Below are 19794 nucleotides of genomic sequence, written 5' to 3' on the forward strand. Positions count from 1 at the left end.
TCTATACTTTTAAACCTCACCTGCCCCAGCTCACAAAGGACAGGGCAGAGGCCAGATGCCTAGGCCTTTACCCAATCCTGGGGTGGAAACCAGGAAGAGCAACCTGGGGCCAGTTTCTTGCTCGCGGTTGCCCTCTGCTGGGCACATGAGCTAGTGCAGCGACAAGGAGATCCACCCAGGGAAAGGACGGAGGGAGATTCTGATCATGCAAATTTTATTGTGGCTTATGCACACTTGTGGGGGTTCTTCTCCAAGAACAGAAAGGCCAGGTTGTAGGGCTCCTGTGTGGCCCCCACAACACTATTACATTTAGGTTCAGGTGGAGGGGCTGGACACCTGCACCAGAGCAGCTGGTCGTCACCTCTCTGGGACTTGAGAGATACCAAGGTGCTCTTCATTTCTTGGATGCTGACTTCCTAGGTTTGGGTGTAGCCTTCCCCTGTGCAGATGAGGGAGACTGAAGAGTCTTTCTCCCCCCTGGCCTCCCTGCCTCCCTCTCTCCCTCCCTCCCTGGCAGCCTTCCTTCTCAAGGCTCACCTTCTCATGGACCACCTTCCTCCAGAGGCTCTTTTCCGGAGGGCCGGGCCTGGAAAGGAATAGGGACAGAGTGGGCAAGAGAGAGTGGAGCTTTATGCCATAGATGATCCCTCCCAACAGCTGCAAGCAGGAGCAGAGCTGGGGCAGCTCATCTAGAGAGGGGCGGACTCAGACAGCTAAAGTTGCAGGATTGTCTCTCCACCTGGCTCCCCCTCCTGCTGTTCTGTCCCCTCCTGTGTTGGTTTTTTTTTGTTTTTTTTTTTTTTTTTCAGTGCTAAGGGTTGAACTTAAGGCTTTATGCATTCAAAGGAAACGCTCCACCACTGAACCTTATCCCCAACCCACATCTGAATCTAATTTTTGGCGGTGTTGCGGGAAGGGAACAGACTTGATTTCTAGCATGCTAGGCAAGTCCTCTGTCGCTGAGCTCAGCCGCAGCTTTGCTTGTTTCCTTTTCTGTTCTGTCTCTTTAAGAGTGTTTTCTTCTTAGACTTCCTATTGTTTTTCTTTCAGGTATGAGAAAGAATACCATTATCACCTGATGGTGGTGGTGCACCCCAGCACTCGGGAGGCAGAGGCAGGCAGATCTCTGTAAATTCGGGGCTGGCCTAATCTTTAGAGCGAGTTTCAGGACAGCCAGGGCTATAGAGAAAGAGAAACCCTGTCTTGAAAAACAAAACAAAAAAGCCTTTTTTTTATAACGGGAGGGGGATGGTATAAAAGGGATGGTTAGGAAGTACAGGGGTATAGGTTCAATAGACAATATATATACTTAAATGCATTTTGTTTGAGACAGGGTCTATCAGTAGCCCTGGACATCCTTCCTATAGAGAAGACCCAGCTGGCTTAGAACTGATACACCTGCTTCAGCATCCTGAATGCTGGGATTAAAGGCATGTGTTACCACGCTCAGCGTCAAAATGTTTTGGTCTCTTCTTTTTCTTCCTTCCTTTCAATCATAGGACAGGCAGATTGAGGCTGTTGTTTTTCTAGACTGTGTTGGACGGGATCTTGGTACAGTTAAGAGGCTTGTTGACATGACTTACGTGGTGGGGAATGAAGAGATTTGTCCTCAGAGTTACAAACCAAAGAGACTCCAGAACTCCAGGGATTCTGAAACGTTCCTGGGGTGTGTGTCATAAGTGTCTTGTTGATGGTCCTGCCTGCTGCGCTGCCATTACTGGCTTTCATCCTGGAGACAAGTTCACTTTTGCCTTGGGACTTCGGTGCTGATGTAAGCAGAGAGGAAAAGTCTCCACCTTTCTTTCAGTTTTCTTTTTTTTTTTTTCCAGAATTTGCCATCCTTGCATCCAGTCTGCCATTCACCCCTTTAAACTGCTCAAGTGTTTTATCTCGACAAACCTCAGGTACCTGATCTTTACATGCACCCTGCTGTCCCCATGGCGCTGGCTGGTTAAGGGACTTAGAATGTTCTCCAGTTGGACGAAGGTTTGGATTGGATTGAGTCTGAGTTTCTGGTTAGCAGAGGGGGCTTCCACAGCCTTGGGAACCTCAGGGATTTGCCTTGGTTCCTTCTCAGGTGGAGGTCTCTAGTCTTGGTGGCTTATTGTTCTGCGTCCTGAGACTGGTGTTTTATTGAAATTGGTCCGATCTGGATGAATAAGTTGTCCCTTAAATATACTTTAAAGAAGAGCTGATATTAGATTTTTTTACTATAAAATTAATGTTAACCTCACTCACTGCACATAATTTAGCAAACAGACAAAAAATTACTTATGCTTTTCATTACTTTCCAATGTTAAATCTTTTTTTATATTTATTTATTATGTATACAATATTCTGTATGCCTGCAGGCCAGAAGAGGGCACTAGACCTCTTTACAGATGGTTATGAGCCACCATGTGGTTGCTGGGAATTGAACTCAGGACCTTTGGAAGAGCAGGCAATGCTCTTAACCGCTGAGCCATCTCTCCAGCCCACCCAATGTTAATCTTTTGTATAACTTTAGCCAAGCTGTTTCTAAAATACAAGACATCAAATGAGCCCAAACCCATGCTCTATTCTCTTAATTATGTCCCTTTCTAGGTTGTTAGCATGCTTTCAAAGACAACATATGTTCCATTTGACTTACTCCACAGAAAAGAAAAAAAAAATTAATAGGAGACTGTTTGGTCAACTCTCATTGGCAGACAGTTAGAATGCCACTCTTTCCAGGATGGTCAGGTAAGGCCAGTTTGAGTTTGAGTGTAGATCCTGAACTTTTTTTTGGTGGGGGAGTTACCTCAGGTAGAGTCGGGTCAGAAGGATTATTCATGCTTTAAGGGCTGTGTCAGCCTCTGGAGCTGTTGGATCCCCACGTGCACATGTGTGGAAACACATTGCCTATAGCTGCTCCCCAGGACTAGTTATCTCACAGAAGACCTTCTGCTGTTTCAGCTGGGCCTGGTACCCAGGCCTGTCATCCCAGTTCCTAGGAAGGTTGAAGCCAGAGGATCATATGTCCATGGCCTGCCAGGGCTATACAGTGAGTTTAAGGCCTGGCTGGGCAATTTACTGATACCCTGTCTCAAACAAAACAAAGCACCAAACGAAGCCAAACACAAAGTTTGGGGCTGTAACCCAATAGTACCCTGTTTGCTTAACATGCCAGAAGCCTTGTTTGCAATCCTTGGTGGTGACCATGGTGGGGAATTAACAGTGTTGAGTTACCTTGCTGCCTCCTCCTCTTTTTCTAGCTTTTTTTTCTGGAAATAAAAACCAAGTGTTATTTGGAGAGTCAACCCCAAGACCTAGAACCAGAACACACTCGAGTACTGAGCAGTTCCAACTCAGACCCGTAGAACTTCAGTGGTGGTGGCCTTAGCTGGCACCAAATGCCCAACCTGGGAGGCCTAGCTCGGATCCTCATACCCAATCTCATTCCTTTCCCCAAACCTTAGCCAGGCTCATCTGCTTGTGGGGAGCAGCCCTTTTGACTTGTTTGGTAGGTGTCTCTTCTATTGATAAATCCAAATCCACATCTTCATCTTCTTCCTCCTCCTCCTCTTCCCCCTCCTCTTCCTCATCTTCCTCGTCATCTTCCCAGGGTAGGTCTGAAGTCTCTGTAATGGCATGGTAGGTAGGCAGGAATAGGGCAGGGTGGGGAGAAACCAGAACATCTGAGTTAATGCCTAGCTCCTTCCCCACCATCCCTTTCTGCTCTAAGTTTATCCCCACGCAAGCACGCGACCACCATCTGGCAGCAAGCCATATCCTTTCTGTCCCTTCCTCCGGTAGGGCCCAGGGTGAAGCAGGGGACAGGAAGTCTCCATGCAGACTAAGGGAAGGAGGGCAGGCAGGAGGAGGATGTGTATTAAGAACTGACTGGGACAAGGCTAAAGGTAGACAAGCAGGGAAGGAGATGTAGATGGTGGGGTTAAGGTATGGCTTGGCTCTCCAAGGTTTATGTACTAGAAACCTGGTCCTCAGTGTGTCATGTTGAGGTGGTGTCTAATGTGAGGTGGATCCTCTTGTTTTTTTTTTTTTTTTTATTCGTTTGTTTTTCTATAGCTCTGGCTGTCCTGGAACTCACTGTAGACCAGGCTGGCCTCAGACTCAGACATCCACCTGCCTCTGCATTCTGAGTGCTGGGATTAAAGTATGTGTTACTATCACCAGGCTGTGAGGGGGATCTTAAGAGGTGACAGCGTGGCAGGTGGCTTGTGTTGTTGGCCATGCTACTGCTATAAGCTTCATGCCTTCTAGTAGCCATCTTGGAAATACTCCCAAATAGGGTCTCGCCATGTAGCCCAGGCTGGCCTTGAGCTAAGATTCCAGGCTGTGTCACCATGGCCAGTCTTGTTCTTGTTTTTGTTTTTTTTTGTTTTTGTTTTTTTTTCGAGACAGGGTTTCTCTGTGGTTTTGGAGCCTGTCCTGGAACTAGCTCTGTAGACCAGGCTGGTCTCGAAGTCACAGAGATCTGCCTGCTTCTGCCTCCCGAGTGCTGGGATTAAAGGCGTGCGCCACCACCGCCCGGCTACCATGGCCAGTCTTGGAAGACCCTGCTTATCCTGCAATAGTCTCTGAAGCTGAAACAAGGGCCACAGCACTCTCGGATACAGCTCAGGCCTGAGGCCCACAGCAAACATGGAGAGGCAAGTGAAAAGTTAAGGCTACAGCCCTGTCACGGCCTTCTAGTTCACTGGCAGTCATTTGCCCTTGGAGGAGTCGTAAAAAAAAAGTCAAGACTCTCCTAAGGCCTCAGGTACCCAGGACACCTCAACTTACCATAACATTCCTGGCCACTGAGGAACACAGGTCCTGAACCAGCCCGGAGCCGGAAAGTCACTGGGGGACAAAGCTCCACACCTGTCATTGTGACCTGTGGTGGGAAGGGACATCAGAGCAACATAGGAGACACAGGGAACTCAACCCGGCCCCCTGGTAGGGGCTGGTCACACCATGATGTCATCCCAGCATGGAAGAGGCAAAGGCAGGAAGATTTTAAGTTCCAGCCAGTTTGGGTGACATGAGACCATCCAAAACAAAAACAACCCCAGACACAAAATGATCCGCTTCACAATATGGCCACACCGAATTATTCTCTTTTCTGTTTTTCACTGAAGAAAAGAGAGAGAGAAAAAAAAAAAGCTGGTGGTGGTGCACACCTTTAATCCCAGCACTGAGGCAGAGGCAGGTGGATCTCTGTGAGTTCAAGGCCAGCCTGGTCTACAGAGCTAGTTCCAGATCAGCCAGGGCTACAAAGAGAAACCCTGTCTTAAAAAACAAACAAGCAAGCAAACAACAACAAAAAGGAATTCTGTGGTGCACTTGGGAGGAGGGACAGCCGGAAGGACCACTGACAGTTTGAAACCATTTTGGACTGGGTCTCAAAGAACAACAAGAACAAAATGAAAACAAAGGAAAGGAAGAAGTGAGATGGCTCAGCTGGTAGGTGTTCAGGGAGGAAAGGGCCCTGCTGAGCAAGCCTGGCAGCCTGAGTTCAGGCCCTGAACTCACAGCAGGCTTGAGGGGAGAAGAACTCCACAAAGCTGTTCTGATTGCCACATGTGAGCTGTGCCATGTTCACCACCCCCCAACCCAGAGGAGCAATGCTCTTAACCATCTCTCCAGCCCCCCAGAGGAACCCTTAAGTGAAGAAAGATGTCAAGCTGAGCTCGGGTGGCAGAGGTGGGCAGATCTCTGAGTTTGAGGCCAGCCTGGGTTATAGAGCAAGTTTCAAGGCAGCCGTAGCTACACAGAGAAACCTTGTCTTCAAACTCTGCACCCCCCCAAAAGATGTCAATGTATTAAAGTGAATCGAGAATTCACATGATTAAGTAAAGGACCCAAAAGGCTCAAATGCTATTCTCTCAACATGACGATGTGTACAGGGTAATGGGATGTGGAGGAAGGACCTGGGATCAAGGGAGTCAAAAACATTTGAGGGGCTGGAAAGAAGGACTGGCTGCTCTTCAAGAGGGGCGGACACCCACCCAGTGTTTCACGACCACGTGCCACTCCAGTTCCCAGGCCCCCTCTGGCCTCTGTGGGAACCAGGTTCAAATGTGTGTGCAGACATACGCAGGCAAAACACTCACACAGGAAAAATAGAAATAAGTAAAAATCTTCTTTTAAAAAGCAGTTGATGACGTTTAAACTCCCTACTCATGAATAAAAGTAAAAGCTTTAAAGCCCAGGAGGACTAGATGGGGGCTTCATTCATTTGGTGAAGGGTATCTGTCAATCATCTCATGGAGAGTCATCTCAAATCAAGGAAGAGGAAAGACCGTCAGCTCACATTTATCTAATTGAAGTTCCCAATCTGGAGATCTGACTTTACGGTGAAGTGAAAGTTAAACCCATTTGATGGAAAACACATCTGCATTCTGAATTTTGATCTTTTCCTAGGCCAGTGACAATTGTGATAGGAGCCTGTGTAGTCAGGGCCATGGCAAGGAGCTTCATGACACTCTGCTCTCCCCACCCCGCTTTCTCAAAGGCGAACAAATGATGCTTCTACAGCAAGTCAGGGGGCTAAACTAGGGTGCGTCACGGGATGAGCATAGTAAATGCTTTTCCCAGTCGTGAAAGTTTCCAACTTACAAACCTAGTTTTAAGTCAGGGAGCATTTGTATTATACCAAAAGTCCGAGCCCATGGGGCAAGGCAGTGAGGTTCTAGAAAAGGGAAAAGGGCCCAGTGTGTTGGCATATTATCTGTAATCCCGGCACCAGAGAAGGTGAGGCCAGAAAATTATAGTTTGGAGATTATGAGAGCCTGTCTCAAACAGACAAGGGCAGGCGAGATGGCTCAGCAGGTATAAGCCCTTGCTGCCTAAGTCTGGCAACCTGAGTTCGATTCCTGGAACCCACAGCAGGAGAGACTCAGCTCCTGGAAAGCTGTCCTCCAATCACCACGCGTGCTACGGAAACACACACTTGCCCCACCCCTGAAGGATTTTTTAAAACCTCCAGACTACAAACCTGCCGTTATTCACGAATAATAATTCACTGTGGGACACCATGAGATTCATCGCTAGAAGGAAAAGCCTCTCCAGACACACGAGCCAAATACCAGCTCCCAACAAGCTCTCGCTGACTAGTAGTAAACAGCTCAAACGTGACCCTGTTGGAGAGGCTATTTGGCTTGTTCATGTTTGCTTCTGGGAAGCGGGAATTGGGATGGCTGTCCACTGTGGTCAGGGTCATGCTACATGGCTGTAAGCCCAGGGCATGAAGGCACCTCCATTTATGTCCAGGCCCCTTGAAGGGTGACGCTAGAGCAGATAGCTTCCTTGGGCCCGAAGGGAGAGACTCACCATAGGCAGGACAGAGGCCTTCAGGGAGGCAATGGTGACTGGCAGTTTTCTGTCTTCCTGGTTTGCTGAGGGCAGGATTTCCACGCGATTCACCTCCTCTTTGGCTTTCTCCCCCAAGCAGATCTGAGAAGGATGATGGGAGAAAGCTGTTACCTGTTGAGACCAGAGAACCACTCCTGTGCCAGCCTTCCTCCCCTCCTGGGGAGACACCCACCGTGCTGAGCAACAGTTTACAGCTGTCCCTCCTCTCCACTTGGGGTTTAAAGGTGCAAGTCTGCTTGTCCTGATTGAGCTCGCCGCCTACATGGAGAAGAAAGCAGCATGGGTTTGGGAGGCTCGTGGGCTCCCCCACATCAGGGGCACGGTTCACCAGCAACCCCATTCCACCTTTGCTGGGGACAGTCTTACCCTTACCCCAAAGCATGGTCTTTGGTGTGTTTTCCGTCCCACTGCTGGTGCTTTGGAAACTCATGGAGCTTTCCTGGGTAGCTTGATGCAGGTGTTGGGGGACAGAAGCGAGTCAGGGGTAAGGCAGGGTCTTGGGTCTCTGCTTTGGAGCAGAGCTATTCTATCTCCTGAATAATGCAGAAGCTAAGCTCTCAGCCGTCTCTCTGTAAGGAAAACTTGTTTGAGGCCTGGGGAATTATGGCTATAGCCGATAGCCATTGAAAACCCCTAGAGGCCAAGTCGTCCACCCCACCCCACCCCCCCCCCCCCCCCGCCACCGCCCCTCTTCCCCGGGGACCTGATCAGAGCATTCCCAGATCTGAGACAAACACTCAAAACATCAGTGGAGAGAATGGTGATTTTGTCTAGCCCAAGCTTGGAAGCTTGCAGAGAGACTATCTGACAGCCTTGGGGCCCCTCCCAGAACCCCAGCGTGGTGAGGGAGCAGACACCAGGGTTGTGTCCAGTTGGCTCCAAGTCCGACTCATCCCCTGCTCAAGCTTACTGTGCTCCAGGCGTGGGTCATACCTTGAACTGCTGTCCTCATCTGACTTCAGAGATTCACCTAAGGACCAGCTTCCCACACCAGGCTGTTAAGAAGCCTGGGGAAGAGGAGGGGAGGTACCCAATTAGCCTTAAAGAGGTAGCCCTTCTTCCTTCCTTAGTCCCCTGCTGAGCTGGAATCACCTGGCACCTGACTGTTGAGCATCACCTCCAGTGTTTCCCATTGAGCTGGCTAGGTGGGGCCAAGAGAATGTGCATTTCCTAGTTTCCAGGTGAAGCTGCTGCTGTTGGCCTAGAAAGAGGCCCTAGGCCAGAACCACTGTTCACAGCCAGTGGGGACTTACTGAGGTAACCAAGAGAGAGGATATCTTTGCTACTTGGAGACACCGTCTTCTGGCAGGAAACACCAGCAATGACAACCGCCATACGTTTCTACCTACAGGGTCTGAAAGTTGTAAGGTGCTCCGCATCTTTGCCAACGTGTGGCATTGCTGGTGTTCTTAGATTTAGCCGTTCTAGAGGGTGTTTTTCATTTAGTTTTTCTTTCCCTCCAAGGAAAGGTTCTCCCACTGAGGTTATCTTTGGCCTGATGGTGGTATTTCATTTTAGTTTGTCATTTGCATTTCCTTGATGATAAAGGATGTATACTATTCAATATATTGAATATTAGTGATTGTTGGTTATGAGCAAACTGACATTTTCAAAATGCCTGCTCAATTATTAAAATTGAGTTATTTGAGATTATTTTCTTATTGAGTTATAGAGGTTCTTTTTTTAAAATTTATTTAACTTTATTTTATGTGAATTGGCATCAGATCTCCTGGAACTGGAGTTACAGACAGGTAAGAACTGCCATATGAGTGCTGGGAATTGAACCCCGGGTCCTCTGGAAGAGCAGCCAATGCTCTCAACCACTGGGGCATCTCTCCAGCCCCCAGAGGTGCTTGATATATACTGGATATTTGTTCTGTGCCAAATATATGTATTCCAAAATTTTTTTCACTCCAAATTATGTATTGTCTCTCTGTTTTTCTTTCTTTCTTTCCTTTTTTCGAGACAGGGTTTCGCTGTGTAACAGCCCTAGCTGTCCTGGCACTAGCTCTTGTAGACCAGGCTGGCCTCGAACTCACAGAGATCTGCCTGCCTCTGCCTCCTGAGTGCTGGGATTAAAGGCGTGTGCCATCACCACTTGGCTCCTTTTTTTTTTTTTTAAATATGTAGCCCTGGCTGGCCTCCAATTCGTGATCCTCCTGCTTCTGCCTCCTTCAGCAAATCCTACCAGTGTGCGCCACCATAACCAGCTCTTTCCTTCCTTTTTGAGACAAGGTCTTGTTATGTGGCAAGGCTGTTCTTGAACTCAAGATTCTTTTGCCCTTCCTTCCCAAGTGTTGGGATTATAGGTAGGAACCACCACACCTGACTCTAATTTTAGCTTTGACTCTTAGGTGTATGATATATTTTGAGTTAACTTTTCTGAGATGGTGTCATGATTGCTAAAGAAACTCCCTTTTACGCTAGGCATCCATCCTGGTACCCACTAACCGCTTGTCTCTGACTCCAGTCCCTGGAAGATAAGTTCCCAGGAACCCTGATTTAGTCACCCCCATGCAAAAATATACAATCTTGGCTGGGTGTGGTGGCACATGCCTTTATTCCCAGCACTTGGGAGGTAGAGGCAGGCAGATCTGTGAGTTCAAGGCCAGCCTGGTCTACAAAGCGGGTTCCAGGACAGTCAGGGTAACACAGAGAAACCCTGTCTCAAACAAACAAAACACACACACACACAAACACATATCATATAAAACAAGGATACATATATAGTTGTGCTATACTGCTTTTAGACTTCTGGAACCTGCTTCTGTAGGCATTCAGCACTATTTTGTGGTCACCCTGACTACTTGTTCTGACAGAGAACAGCTCTTGCCTTGCCTGTGCAGATGCTCCAGGTCTTCTTGTGTTTTTTACCTTTACAAATCCTCCCCTCAAGACTGGGAATTTACCTCAGTGGTAGAGTGCTTGCCTAGGAAGTGCAGGGCCCTGGGTTCTGTCCTCAGCTCCGGGGGAAAAAAAAAGTTCTCCCTTCTCCCCCTTTCAGGAAGCAATCCCAACCTTGGCTCAGAGATTGTCTTGCTAACAGCTTTAATAGATTGAACCAATAATTCAGATTGATTTCCCCAGAGGTCATGAACTCCATAACGTCTCACGATGTAAAGGATGGCCTTGAATGTTTGGTCCTCTGCTTCCAGAGTATCTGGGACTCCAGACTTGTGCTATCCCATCAGCTTGAGTTCATTTTTATTAATGTAGTAGGAAAGGTTCAATGTTGACGTTTCACTTCCTGCTTTTCCCCCAAATGCATAGCCAGCTCCTCTAACACCAGTTCTGAAAAAGCCCATCCTTTCCTTTTCCTTTGTCCACTCATCTCGGCATCTTTTTATTTTATTTGTTTGTTTGTTTGTTTATTTATTTATTTTTTGGTTTTTTGAGACAGGGTTTCTCTGTAGTTTTGGACCAGGCTGGCCTCAAACTCATAGAGATCCACCTGCCTCTGCCTCCTGAGTGCTGGGATTAAAGGTGTGTGCCACCACTTCCCAGCCAAAACTTTCAGATTTTATTGAATACAGAGATCAGTGTCAGGTCTAGAGGATGTAATTTCATGGTAAAGTGCTTGCCTAGCATGTGTGAAGCCCTGTGTTCTGTCTCTATAACAACAAACCACCAAAAAGCCCACCAAGAAGACAATCGACATCACAGTGATTTTGGAGTCAGCGAGTTATGAACACATCACAGTCTAATCCATCTTGGCATTATTCAATAGCTTTTAGATATAAAATTATTCATATATATTTCATGTTCTTGGATGCCATGAAAAATGTTATATCTTTTAAAATTTAATTCAATATTTTTAGTACGTACAAATAACCATCATTAACCCCAACAGTGATCAAAAACAAACTGAGGCAAATCGAGGGTCTTGGGCAGGTTAAAGAAGCATGTCATAAGACTGGCTTTTGTAGGAAAGAAAGGGAACTGGCGGTTTTAGTTCCCTGGGTGATGTGGAAGCGACATGTGGGAGAGGAACAAATGAGAAGAAAGTGCTGCACATTGGTATGAAAAACCATAAAGAAAGCCATTGTAGAACAGCCTGGAAAGAAAAAAATCCATGAGCAAACAATTGACTTTTAGGTATCGCTCTGTCTTTTGAGTTCCAGTGGGTTTATTATTATTTATTTATTTTTTGGTTCTTCAAGACAGGGTTTCTCTGTGGCTTTGGAGCCTGTCCTGCTGGAACTAGTTCTTTTTTTTTTTTTAAATATTTATTTACTTATTATGTATACAATGTTCTGTCTGTATGCCTGAAGGCCAGTTGAGGGCGCCAGATGTCGTTACAGATGATTGTGATCCACCATGTGGTTGCTGGGAATTGAACTCAGGACCCTTTGGAAGAGCAGGCAATGCTCTTAACCACTGATCCATCTCTCCAGCCCTGGAACTAGTTCTTATAGACCAGACTGGCCTCGAACTCACAGAGATCCACCTGCCTCTGCCTCCCAAGTGCTAGGATTAAAAGTGTGCACTGCCACACCTGGCCTGCCTCCTTCCTCCCCTCTTCCCTCTGGCTCTTTCTGCCCAAGACACAATATATATACACGTATATATGTATATACGTATATATGTATATAATGTATATATATTCCTACATTGACCTTGAAGTTTGAAACTTCCTGCCTCAGTCTTCCAAGTGTTAGAATTGCAGGTCATTGTTATCACAGATAGCTTTTTCTTTTAAGGGGAAAGATCTCATTTTCACCTCCAAATATGCTGTTGGTAAGATTTTTGCATACCTTTTAAGTTAAGAATGTGTGTTGGGATTACACTCAGTACCGCATAGAAGGCCCTGGGTTTGTTCCCCAATATCGCCACTCACAAAAAGATTCTTTCTATTCCTTCTTTGCTGAGTTGTTTTTGAGATAAGGTCTCATATATTCCAAGCTGGCTTTGCACTCAGTGGGAATAATCTTCTGATCTTTCTGCCTCCATTTCCAATGTGAATCCCTACGGTGGACTTTATGTTGCACTAGGGACTGAACCCAGTGCTAGGCTAGTACTCTGCCAACCAAGCAAGATATCATGAATTTAGAAATTTATAGCCAGGCAGTGGTGGTGCACACCTTTAATCCCAGCACTTGGAAGGCAGAGGTAGGTGAATCTCTGAGTTTGAGGCCAGCCTGGTCTATAAGAGCTAGCTCCAGGACAGGCACCAAAAACTACCAAGAAACCTGTCTCGAAAATCAAAAAAAAAAAAAAAAATTCTTCACATTTTACTTCTATATCTACTGAGATGGTCTCTAATTTTTCCTTAGTTTATATGGTATTGCATTTGTGCTTTTTATAGAATATTTTAAAAAATTATATGGATGGGTGTTTTGTCTGTATGGTAGATCTGGGCACCTGAGTGCCTGGTGCCCACAGAGGCCAGGAAGGGCAGTTAGATCTCCTGGAACTGGAGTTACAGATGGTTGTGAGCAACCATGTGGGTGCTGGGAGTTGAACCCAGTGCTCTCTGGCAGAGCAGTAAGAACTCTTAACTGCCGAGCCATCACTCCAGTTGAAAGACCCTACAGAACCCTTCCTCAAAACCCGCAGCTAGCATGCTCCCAGGGGAACGTCCTGTTTGCTTTAAAAAAAATTCTCCAGATCAGTAGCTAGCCTGCTCTCGTAAGAACATCCCTTGTGCTTGAGAGAGCAGGATGTCTATGAGATAGGAAGACTGCAAGGCAGGATGTCAATAAGATAGGACATCAACAAAGCAGGTTGACTGCAAAACAGGATATCTATAAGATAGGCCAGGCATCCATGCTGAGAGAGGAAACCATTCATGCCCCGCCTCATTCCGATGGACCGATAACCATGCTTTTGCTTCTGTAAACTTGCTTTTTGCTCTTCCCTATAAAAAGACCTCCCCCCAGTCTGCAGGCGGGCAAGTCCTCTGAAAGACTTTGCTGCCCGCAGGTACCTGTGTTTACTCAATAAACCTCTTGCTAATTGCATCCTGTGGCCTGGTCTCGGAGTGTGCTGGTTCTGGGGTCTTCATCAGAGAGGAAAGGTCCTCTCTGAGGGTCTTTCACGGTCTCTTATTCTTGAAAGTTAAATCAAACTTGCATCCTAGACTCAGCCGCACGTAATCATTTCGCATTATTCTTTTTTTACAAATTGTTGATTTTGACACATTTACATTTTGGTAAGAATGTATCTAAATTCATATTACTCTAAAAGCTTTAAATTAAAAATAATTTATCTGGATGGATATTTTGTAAGTCTGTGCACATCTTGGCTAGAGGTCAGACCTATTCAAGGTCCCTGAAACTGGAGGTTTGGATGGTTGTGAGCCGCTATGTGGGTACTGAGGATTGAACCTGGGTCCTCTACAAGAGCACCTACTGCTTTCCAACTGCTGAATCATCTCCCCAGATCCCTAAACATTCTTTTATTTTATTCCTTAATGTCTTTGGTCTTTGTATTTGAGGAATTTTTGCTTAATAAAACGAAGTTTTCCTCCTGAGTTTCTGTGTGATTGGTATTCATTTTGCAGAAATGTTTTGACATCTCCAGGAGTGGGGTCTTCTCTCAGGTTCACCCCAGTATGCGCTACATTACAACCTGCGCCTTGGTTTTGCCCAGTGCTTCCTCTTTCCCAGCCAGCTGCGCTCCATTCTGGAACTAGGGAATCAGAGGAGAATCATTCAGATCCAGGGGGTCACAAAGTTGTGTTGACCTGCCTCTCAAGATTCCTCTACTTCTCACAGCCCTCGTCTGGGCTCACACGTCCTCTCCATTAGGCTGGTTGGTTTAGGGACTGGTTACAGAGCTGCTTTGCTGAGGTGTCTTTGGAGGTTTAGAAGCCGGTCTTTGGATCAAAGCCCAACCTCTTACAGGCCAATTCTTCACCGAGACAAAATAAGGTTGCACTATTCCTTCTGGCCATATTATCTCTGCTAGTCATTGGAAGGTGTTTCACGCCTTTCTGTCGCGCCTTCTTGATCTGGTCAGGGAGGGCTTCCCTGGGAGCAGTACTACGCAGAACCCCCGCTGCGCCGGCTACTTCCTCCACAGGTTCAGCACTCCAACTTTGGGACAGGGACTCTGAGACTACCGCTGAGGATAGAGGACGCTATGCAAATGAACTCAGATTTCTGCCAGCACAGGGCCCAGAGAATGGTCTTCCCAGCGTTGGTTAGCCCCTCGGTAGCAGCCAGAAACCACCGGCCGCATAAATCCTTACTGCGCGTGCGCGGAACAAGGACCGGATCTGAACTGGGGATTCTGCGCGGCCCGGTTGCAACCTAGGCGCGGCGTCTCCTTCTGACGCAAGGAACGCGCCGGATCACTTCCGGGGCCGTGCACCTGCAGGTTTTGGTTCCAGCTGCTCTGCTTGGTGTCAGGTGCAGCGGGTGAAGCTGGGTTCCCCGCTGGGACTTCACTCACTTCCGTACTACTTTCCACCCTCTGCCTACTGTCTGTAGCAAACGCAACGGCGTCCCATAAGCCACATCCTTGTTATCCATCATGATGTGACCTGATCCTTTGGTCCTGGCTTGGAAGCACATTTTGTTTGCTTGTTGGGACAGATAAGGAACAAGACAAGATTAGGATTATCTCAAACAAACAAATGGGCCCTAACACTTTAGGGATGGGGACGGAGGGGATGGAGGACTTTTGGGTCTCTGGGCCTGCAGATAAGCAGAGTATAGTCTACTGACAAGTTGGCTTTGCAGACGAAAAAGGCACGTGGAAAGGTGTGGCTGCGAAGGCCGCTGTTGAACCTGTCTAGATTGGAACGGTTCTGCTGCAGTGTTTATAGCCTGTCAATAAAGTTTCTAATTCAATATTCTTTGTGACTCGTGCCCCAGACTGGATTTAAGAGGTGGTTAATCAGATGAAGTCATGGCTGGCTGTGTTCCGTGTTTTCACTTCCCCCCTTGTTACTTGATCTTCCAGTTGAATTGGGCTTTGGACGATTTACTACTAACTGCTCTTGAGAGCTGGAGGGAGGTATGTATTTTCTGACTCTAAGACTATATTCTCGCCCTTAGTAGTTGTGGGGAGTACCTGTTGTGTTTCCTGGTGGGAGTTTTGGGATGGGGAGAGGCACTCACAATCAGGATTTAACTCCTCTACAGCTCCCTTACTGCGTGGGTTACAGGTGTGCACCACCACGCTTAAGCTCCTCTGAGCTTTTCCTAAGACTTTGTCCATTAGCCATTTATTTAAAAAATTTGAACTACAGCCAGGTGTGGGTGGTGCACGTCTTTAATCCCAGCTCTTGGGAGAGGCAGGTAGACTTCAGTTCAAGGCCAACCTGGTCTAGAAAGCAAGTTTCAGAACAGTTAGGGCTGTTACACACAAAAAAAGCCCTGTCTCGAAAAATTTTTTTTTAATTACAAAAAGTATGTATATATGTGCATTTGAGTGAAGGGCCAGAAGTTGGAGCCTACGGAACTGGAGTTACAGGCAGTTGTGAGCTGCCTGATGTAGGTGCTGGGCGTGAACTCGGATTGTCAGCAAGAGCAGTTAACTGCTTTTGACCATGTCTCCAACACTGTCCCAAGACAGGATAGGATTTCAATTTGTAGTTGAGGCTGGTTTGATATTCATGGGAATCCTTTTAATCACTGTCATTACAGGCATGAGCCACCATCTCTGGCTTTTACTCTCTTTTTTAATCCTATGGGCTTGTTCTCCAGACCTTGAATCCCACTGGTGTAACTTGTGGTTCAGTAGCAGTGTTAAGTGATTCTCCTCTGCTCAGACTGCACTCTTTTGTAACCCAGGGATGAGATGGATTAGGTTACTAGGTGCTTCTGTGTGTTGAGTGCTTTATGAAGTCTTCAAAGTGTAAATATGGGTGCTGGAGAGACGGCTGAGCGATTCAGAGCACTAGCTGCTCTTCCAGCAGTCCTGAATTCAGTTCCCAGCAACCACATGGTGGCTCACAAACATTTTTTTTTTTTTTTTGATTTTTCGAGACAGGGTTTCTCCGTAGCTTTTGGTTCCTGTCCTGGAACTAGCTCTTGTAGACCAGGCTGGCCTCGAACTCACAGAGATCCGCCTGCCTCTGCCTCCCGAGTGCTGGGATTAAAGGCGTGCGCCACCACCGCCCGGCTCACAAACATTTATATTGGGATCTGATGCCCTCTTCTGTCATAAAGTCATATATGCCGAGCATCTTTGCAGACTGTCCCTTTCCATTAGAAAACTGACACTCTGCAAAATCATTACTTCTTAAAATTTCAAAGCCTACCAGGCATGGAGGCACCTGAATATAACACCAGAACTTATGAGATGAAGCCAAAGAGGCCCAGAAATTCAAGGCTGGCCTTGGTCACAAGTTGAGGCTAACCTGGCCTACATGAGTATATGTATCAAAGAACAAAATTTAAAAACCTAACATTTCAACTCTGAGTAAGATCCCTTCCTTGGTTTGCAATTTAGTAGGAAAATATTACCTTTATTTGGGTTAACAAATATATATGACACAATAAAAATTAAAAATCATCAAAGTACAAGAACACCTATGTACTTAGGTGTTCATAAAAGTTGATTCTGGAATCATTATGTAGACACTTGCTCTGAGTGTCCAGGGACAGCACAGATACCTATAGTTTCTATGACTAAGATAGAAAGTTAAAGACAACTGGATTTCATATTAGGTTGAATCCCATGAAACTATTAAAGTGTGTGTGTGTGTGTGTGTGTGTGTGTGTGTGTGTGTGAGAGAGAGAGAGAGAGAGAGAGAGAGAGAGAGAGAGAGAGAAAGAAAGAGAAAGAGAGAGAATCATGTAGCCCAGAATGGCCGTGTAGCCTTCATGGACTACCCTGAATTAATTCATCCCCGTTTTCATTTTTTCTGTGTGTGTTTAAGAGACATCGTCCTGCCTCAATTTATCTGCCTTTGCCTCCCAATTGCTAGGGTTAAAAAGACATTCAATACCACAGCAGGGTGGAAACTTTGTCAGTTGAAGAGTAACAACCTTAAGGTTTACAAAGTTTGGTGGGGCTGTGGAAGATGTTAGCCATAGACACTCCGCTGTGATGCAACAGAGACACTGTCATCCCTAGTGAGTTTCTTGCCTTTGGGATTACTTTGTGGGAAAGAAGAAAGGACACTGGGATTTTGTTGACCAACTGTTACCTCAAAATTCTTGACACTCTACTTGCCTTATAAACATGAAAACATAGGTTTTTGCCTTTTAGGAATAAGCAGGCAGTACCGACTCCCAAAGGCTCAAACAGCAAGAAAGGCACTAACTAGTACACCTAAGGATGTGCACAGGATTGGCATTTGGGGCTGTGCACACGACTGTCTTGTACTTTTCTGACAAGTATACTTCCTGGCAATGGAGATCCCTCATACTGAAAGCACTGTGCAGCACAGCATCATAAACCCTAGAAACTAGTGTTCTTTATTCGCTTCCTCTAGCCTGTGCATTCTGTGGTATTCCAGGGGAAACATCTGCCCAGCCTATATCAGAGAAGCAGATGGAAGAACTAACAAAAAGGAGCTTTCTTCAGCTACTGCTTATATGCAGGTAGTCATTTCATTACCTGGTAAGAGGAAGAATGGCTTCATTTGGACAACTCTGGAGAATATAACACTATATGTCAAGTATGTCAGCTGACCCAGTCATACTTTTTAAAGAAGTGAGTTAAATACAGTCTGAGTTAATTTTATAAGGCAGAGGGACTTCTGTATCCACTGCTTTTAGAAAAGAAAGCATGGCTGTTTAAATATCTCCATGTTTAATTGAGACACATCCCTGGACACACTACACTAGACTGCTGAAACCATGTCAGTAGAAACCACTGAAGTTTATTGGCGGTCACAATGCTTACACTGTATGCAGCAAACACCCTTACAAGTCTATCCGCAACCTGATCACCCAAGAAAAGATTCACCACACAGTCGCCAGAGGAGAAGGAAAATCAACAGGCTTGTTTGTGAGGGTTGAAGAAAAGAAAAATAAAACCTAATTGATTAATGTCCCATGGGTAAGAGCTGAACTAGAGATGTGTACAACTAGCAGCAACAGTTGTGGAAAAGTACAAGGCATAGCTTTCTCCATTGAATTTTCCTCTGTAGGTTCACTTTTCTTTTTTAATATTCAAAACATTTATTATGTTTTTTATTTTATAAAATGTATATTTTTCAAGGGAGAATGTTAAATACTTCATGCTAGGTAGACCTTGTTATTAAGAACCCCTCCTCTGTAGTAACTTCCTCCAGTTCATACATTCATGAGTGCAGGGTACATACATAAATATCCACACATACATCCACACACACTGCCTCAAGGGCTGGGGAAGACAAAGTTATGGCCACACACATCAGGCCTCTGGTGGACTCATGCAAATTGCTCAACAAGAGAGCAAATGGCTCAATTCTCCATCGTCTCCCTTACAGAGACCAAGAATCCTAAAACATAAATCCAATTTTTAACAGCAAGAGGCATCTGTCTGAGGATGAGGGTTAGTAAAATGGGGAGAAAGGATGGAGATAAGCAGATCAGAAATTTTTATGGAATTATGTGTCACTGCAGGAGGCTGGGGGACCCAGGGCAGCATCCATGGATGGGAGGATGGTGCTCCCCCATGGCTCAGAGTTCCTAATAACAAGGGTTAATACAGCAACAGGAACGCATCATTGGGGATGGGAAAAGGGCATTAAGAAAAAATATACATTTGGAGTTTTTTCCTTTTTTGCCTCTCTACACTGTGTCACTAAATATATCTCTGCACTTTCACACATCCTTGTCCAATAAAGCTTCAGGCCACCACAATACACATTTTCTTCACTCGCCATACATAACCCCTCACATCAGCATTGGTGCACTAGACTCTGTAAAAATTTTTCAGTCACACTTTTTGTTTTTAAACTTGAGTCAATATAAACCTTGTTCAAAATGTTATGAAAAAATGTACATGTTTATACAAGGCAGGTTGTGGCAGGACACTGGGCTCTCCCTGCTTGGGTGGCCCCAGGAGGGGGCTGGAGTCTCAGATGCTTGTGTCTCTGTCTCCTCCCACCACCCTTCCCACCCAGACCCCCAGGAACCAGCAGTGCCCTGCCCCTTAGTGAGTGCACGCACACCCCCGTATTTCCTGGGGAAATAGCTAGTTGACCATTGCCATTTCCCCCACACCTCTGGAGGAAGGAGCTGGGATCAGTCAGGCCCTCTCCCTTGCAACTGTTCAACCTCTGGACCAGACCAAAGGGACGCTGCTCTGTACAGGTAGAGTCTGAGAGTTGTCAGCTCATCATGTCATTGCTATTCACTCCGTAAGTAGAATTCTTCATTGAATCGTTGACTTCTCGACGGAATGCTGACAGGTTCTGGGTGAACCTGCAGAGAGAATGCATGGGGTTGGGGGGGGGGGGAGAGGCAGAAATGAGGTCTTTGCCTGAAATGTTAGTTTTCCTAGGCACAGAAATAGCTACTGAGAAGCAGAACACAGGAACTGTGTCTAATCAGTTAACTTTAGTCTTAA

General features: G+C 46.2%; 2 protein-coding genes across 3 annotated transcripts in view; both read right to left on the minus strand.

The window, feature by feature from the left end:
* Nucleotides 1–394: 394 nt before the first annotated feature.
* Npm2 (nucleophosmin/nucleoplasmin 2) lies at nt 395–7768 on the minus strand. The gene is made up of 8 exons (XM_041677664.1): nt 7711–7768; nt 7511–7596; nt 7297–7419; nt 4765–4858; nt 3433–3599; nt 3208–3242; nt 553–586; nt 395–439 (listed from the first exon to the last, which is right to left on the minus strand). The coding sequence occupies exons 1-8, from the start codon at nt 7766–7768 to the stop codon at nt 395–397; spliced, it is 642 nt and encodes a 213-aa protein (XP_041533598.1).
* A 10330-nt stretch (nt 7769–18098) lies between these two features.
* Nucleotides 18099–19794, minus strand: part of Xpo7 (exportin 7) — a 45812-nt gene continuing 44116 nt past the window's right edge. For both annotated transcript variants that reach the window (XM_041667920.1, XM_041667916.1), the window contains exon 28: nt 18099–19649. In XM_041667920.1, the coding sequence (XP_041523854.1) occupies nt 19556–19649 (94 nt within the window). In that variant the 3' untranslated portion in view covers nt 18099–19555. The remainder of the gene's footprint in view (nt 19650–19794) is intronic.

This window comes from Microtus oregoni, unplaced genomic scaffold (assembly GCF_018167655.1).
Source record: "Microtus oregoni isolate MIOR12 unplaced genomic scaffold, Mior012 000001F_ref0000356, whole genome shotgun sequence".
Classification (NCBI taxonomy): Eukaryota; Metazoa; Chordata; class Mammalia; order Rodentia; family Cricetidae; genus Microtus; species Microtus oregoni.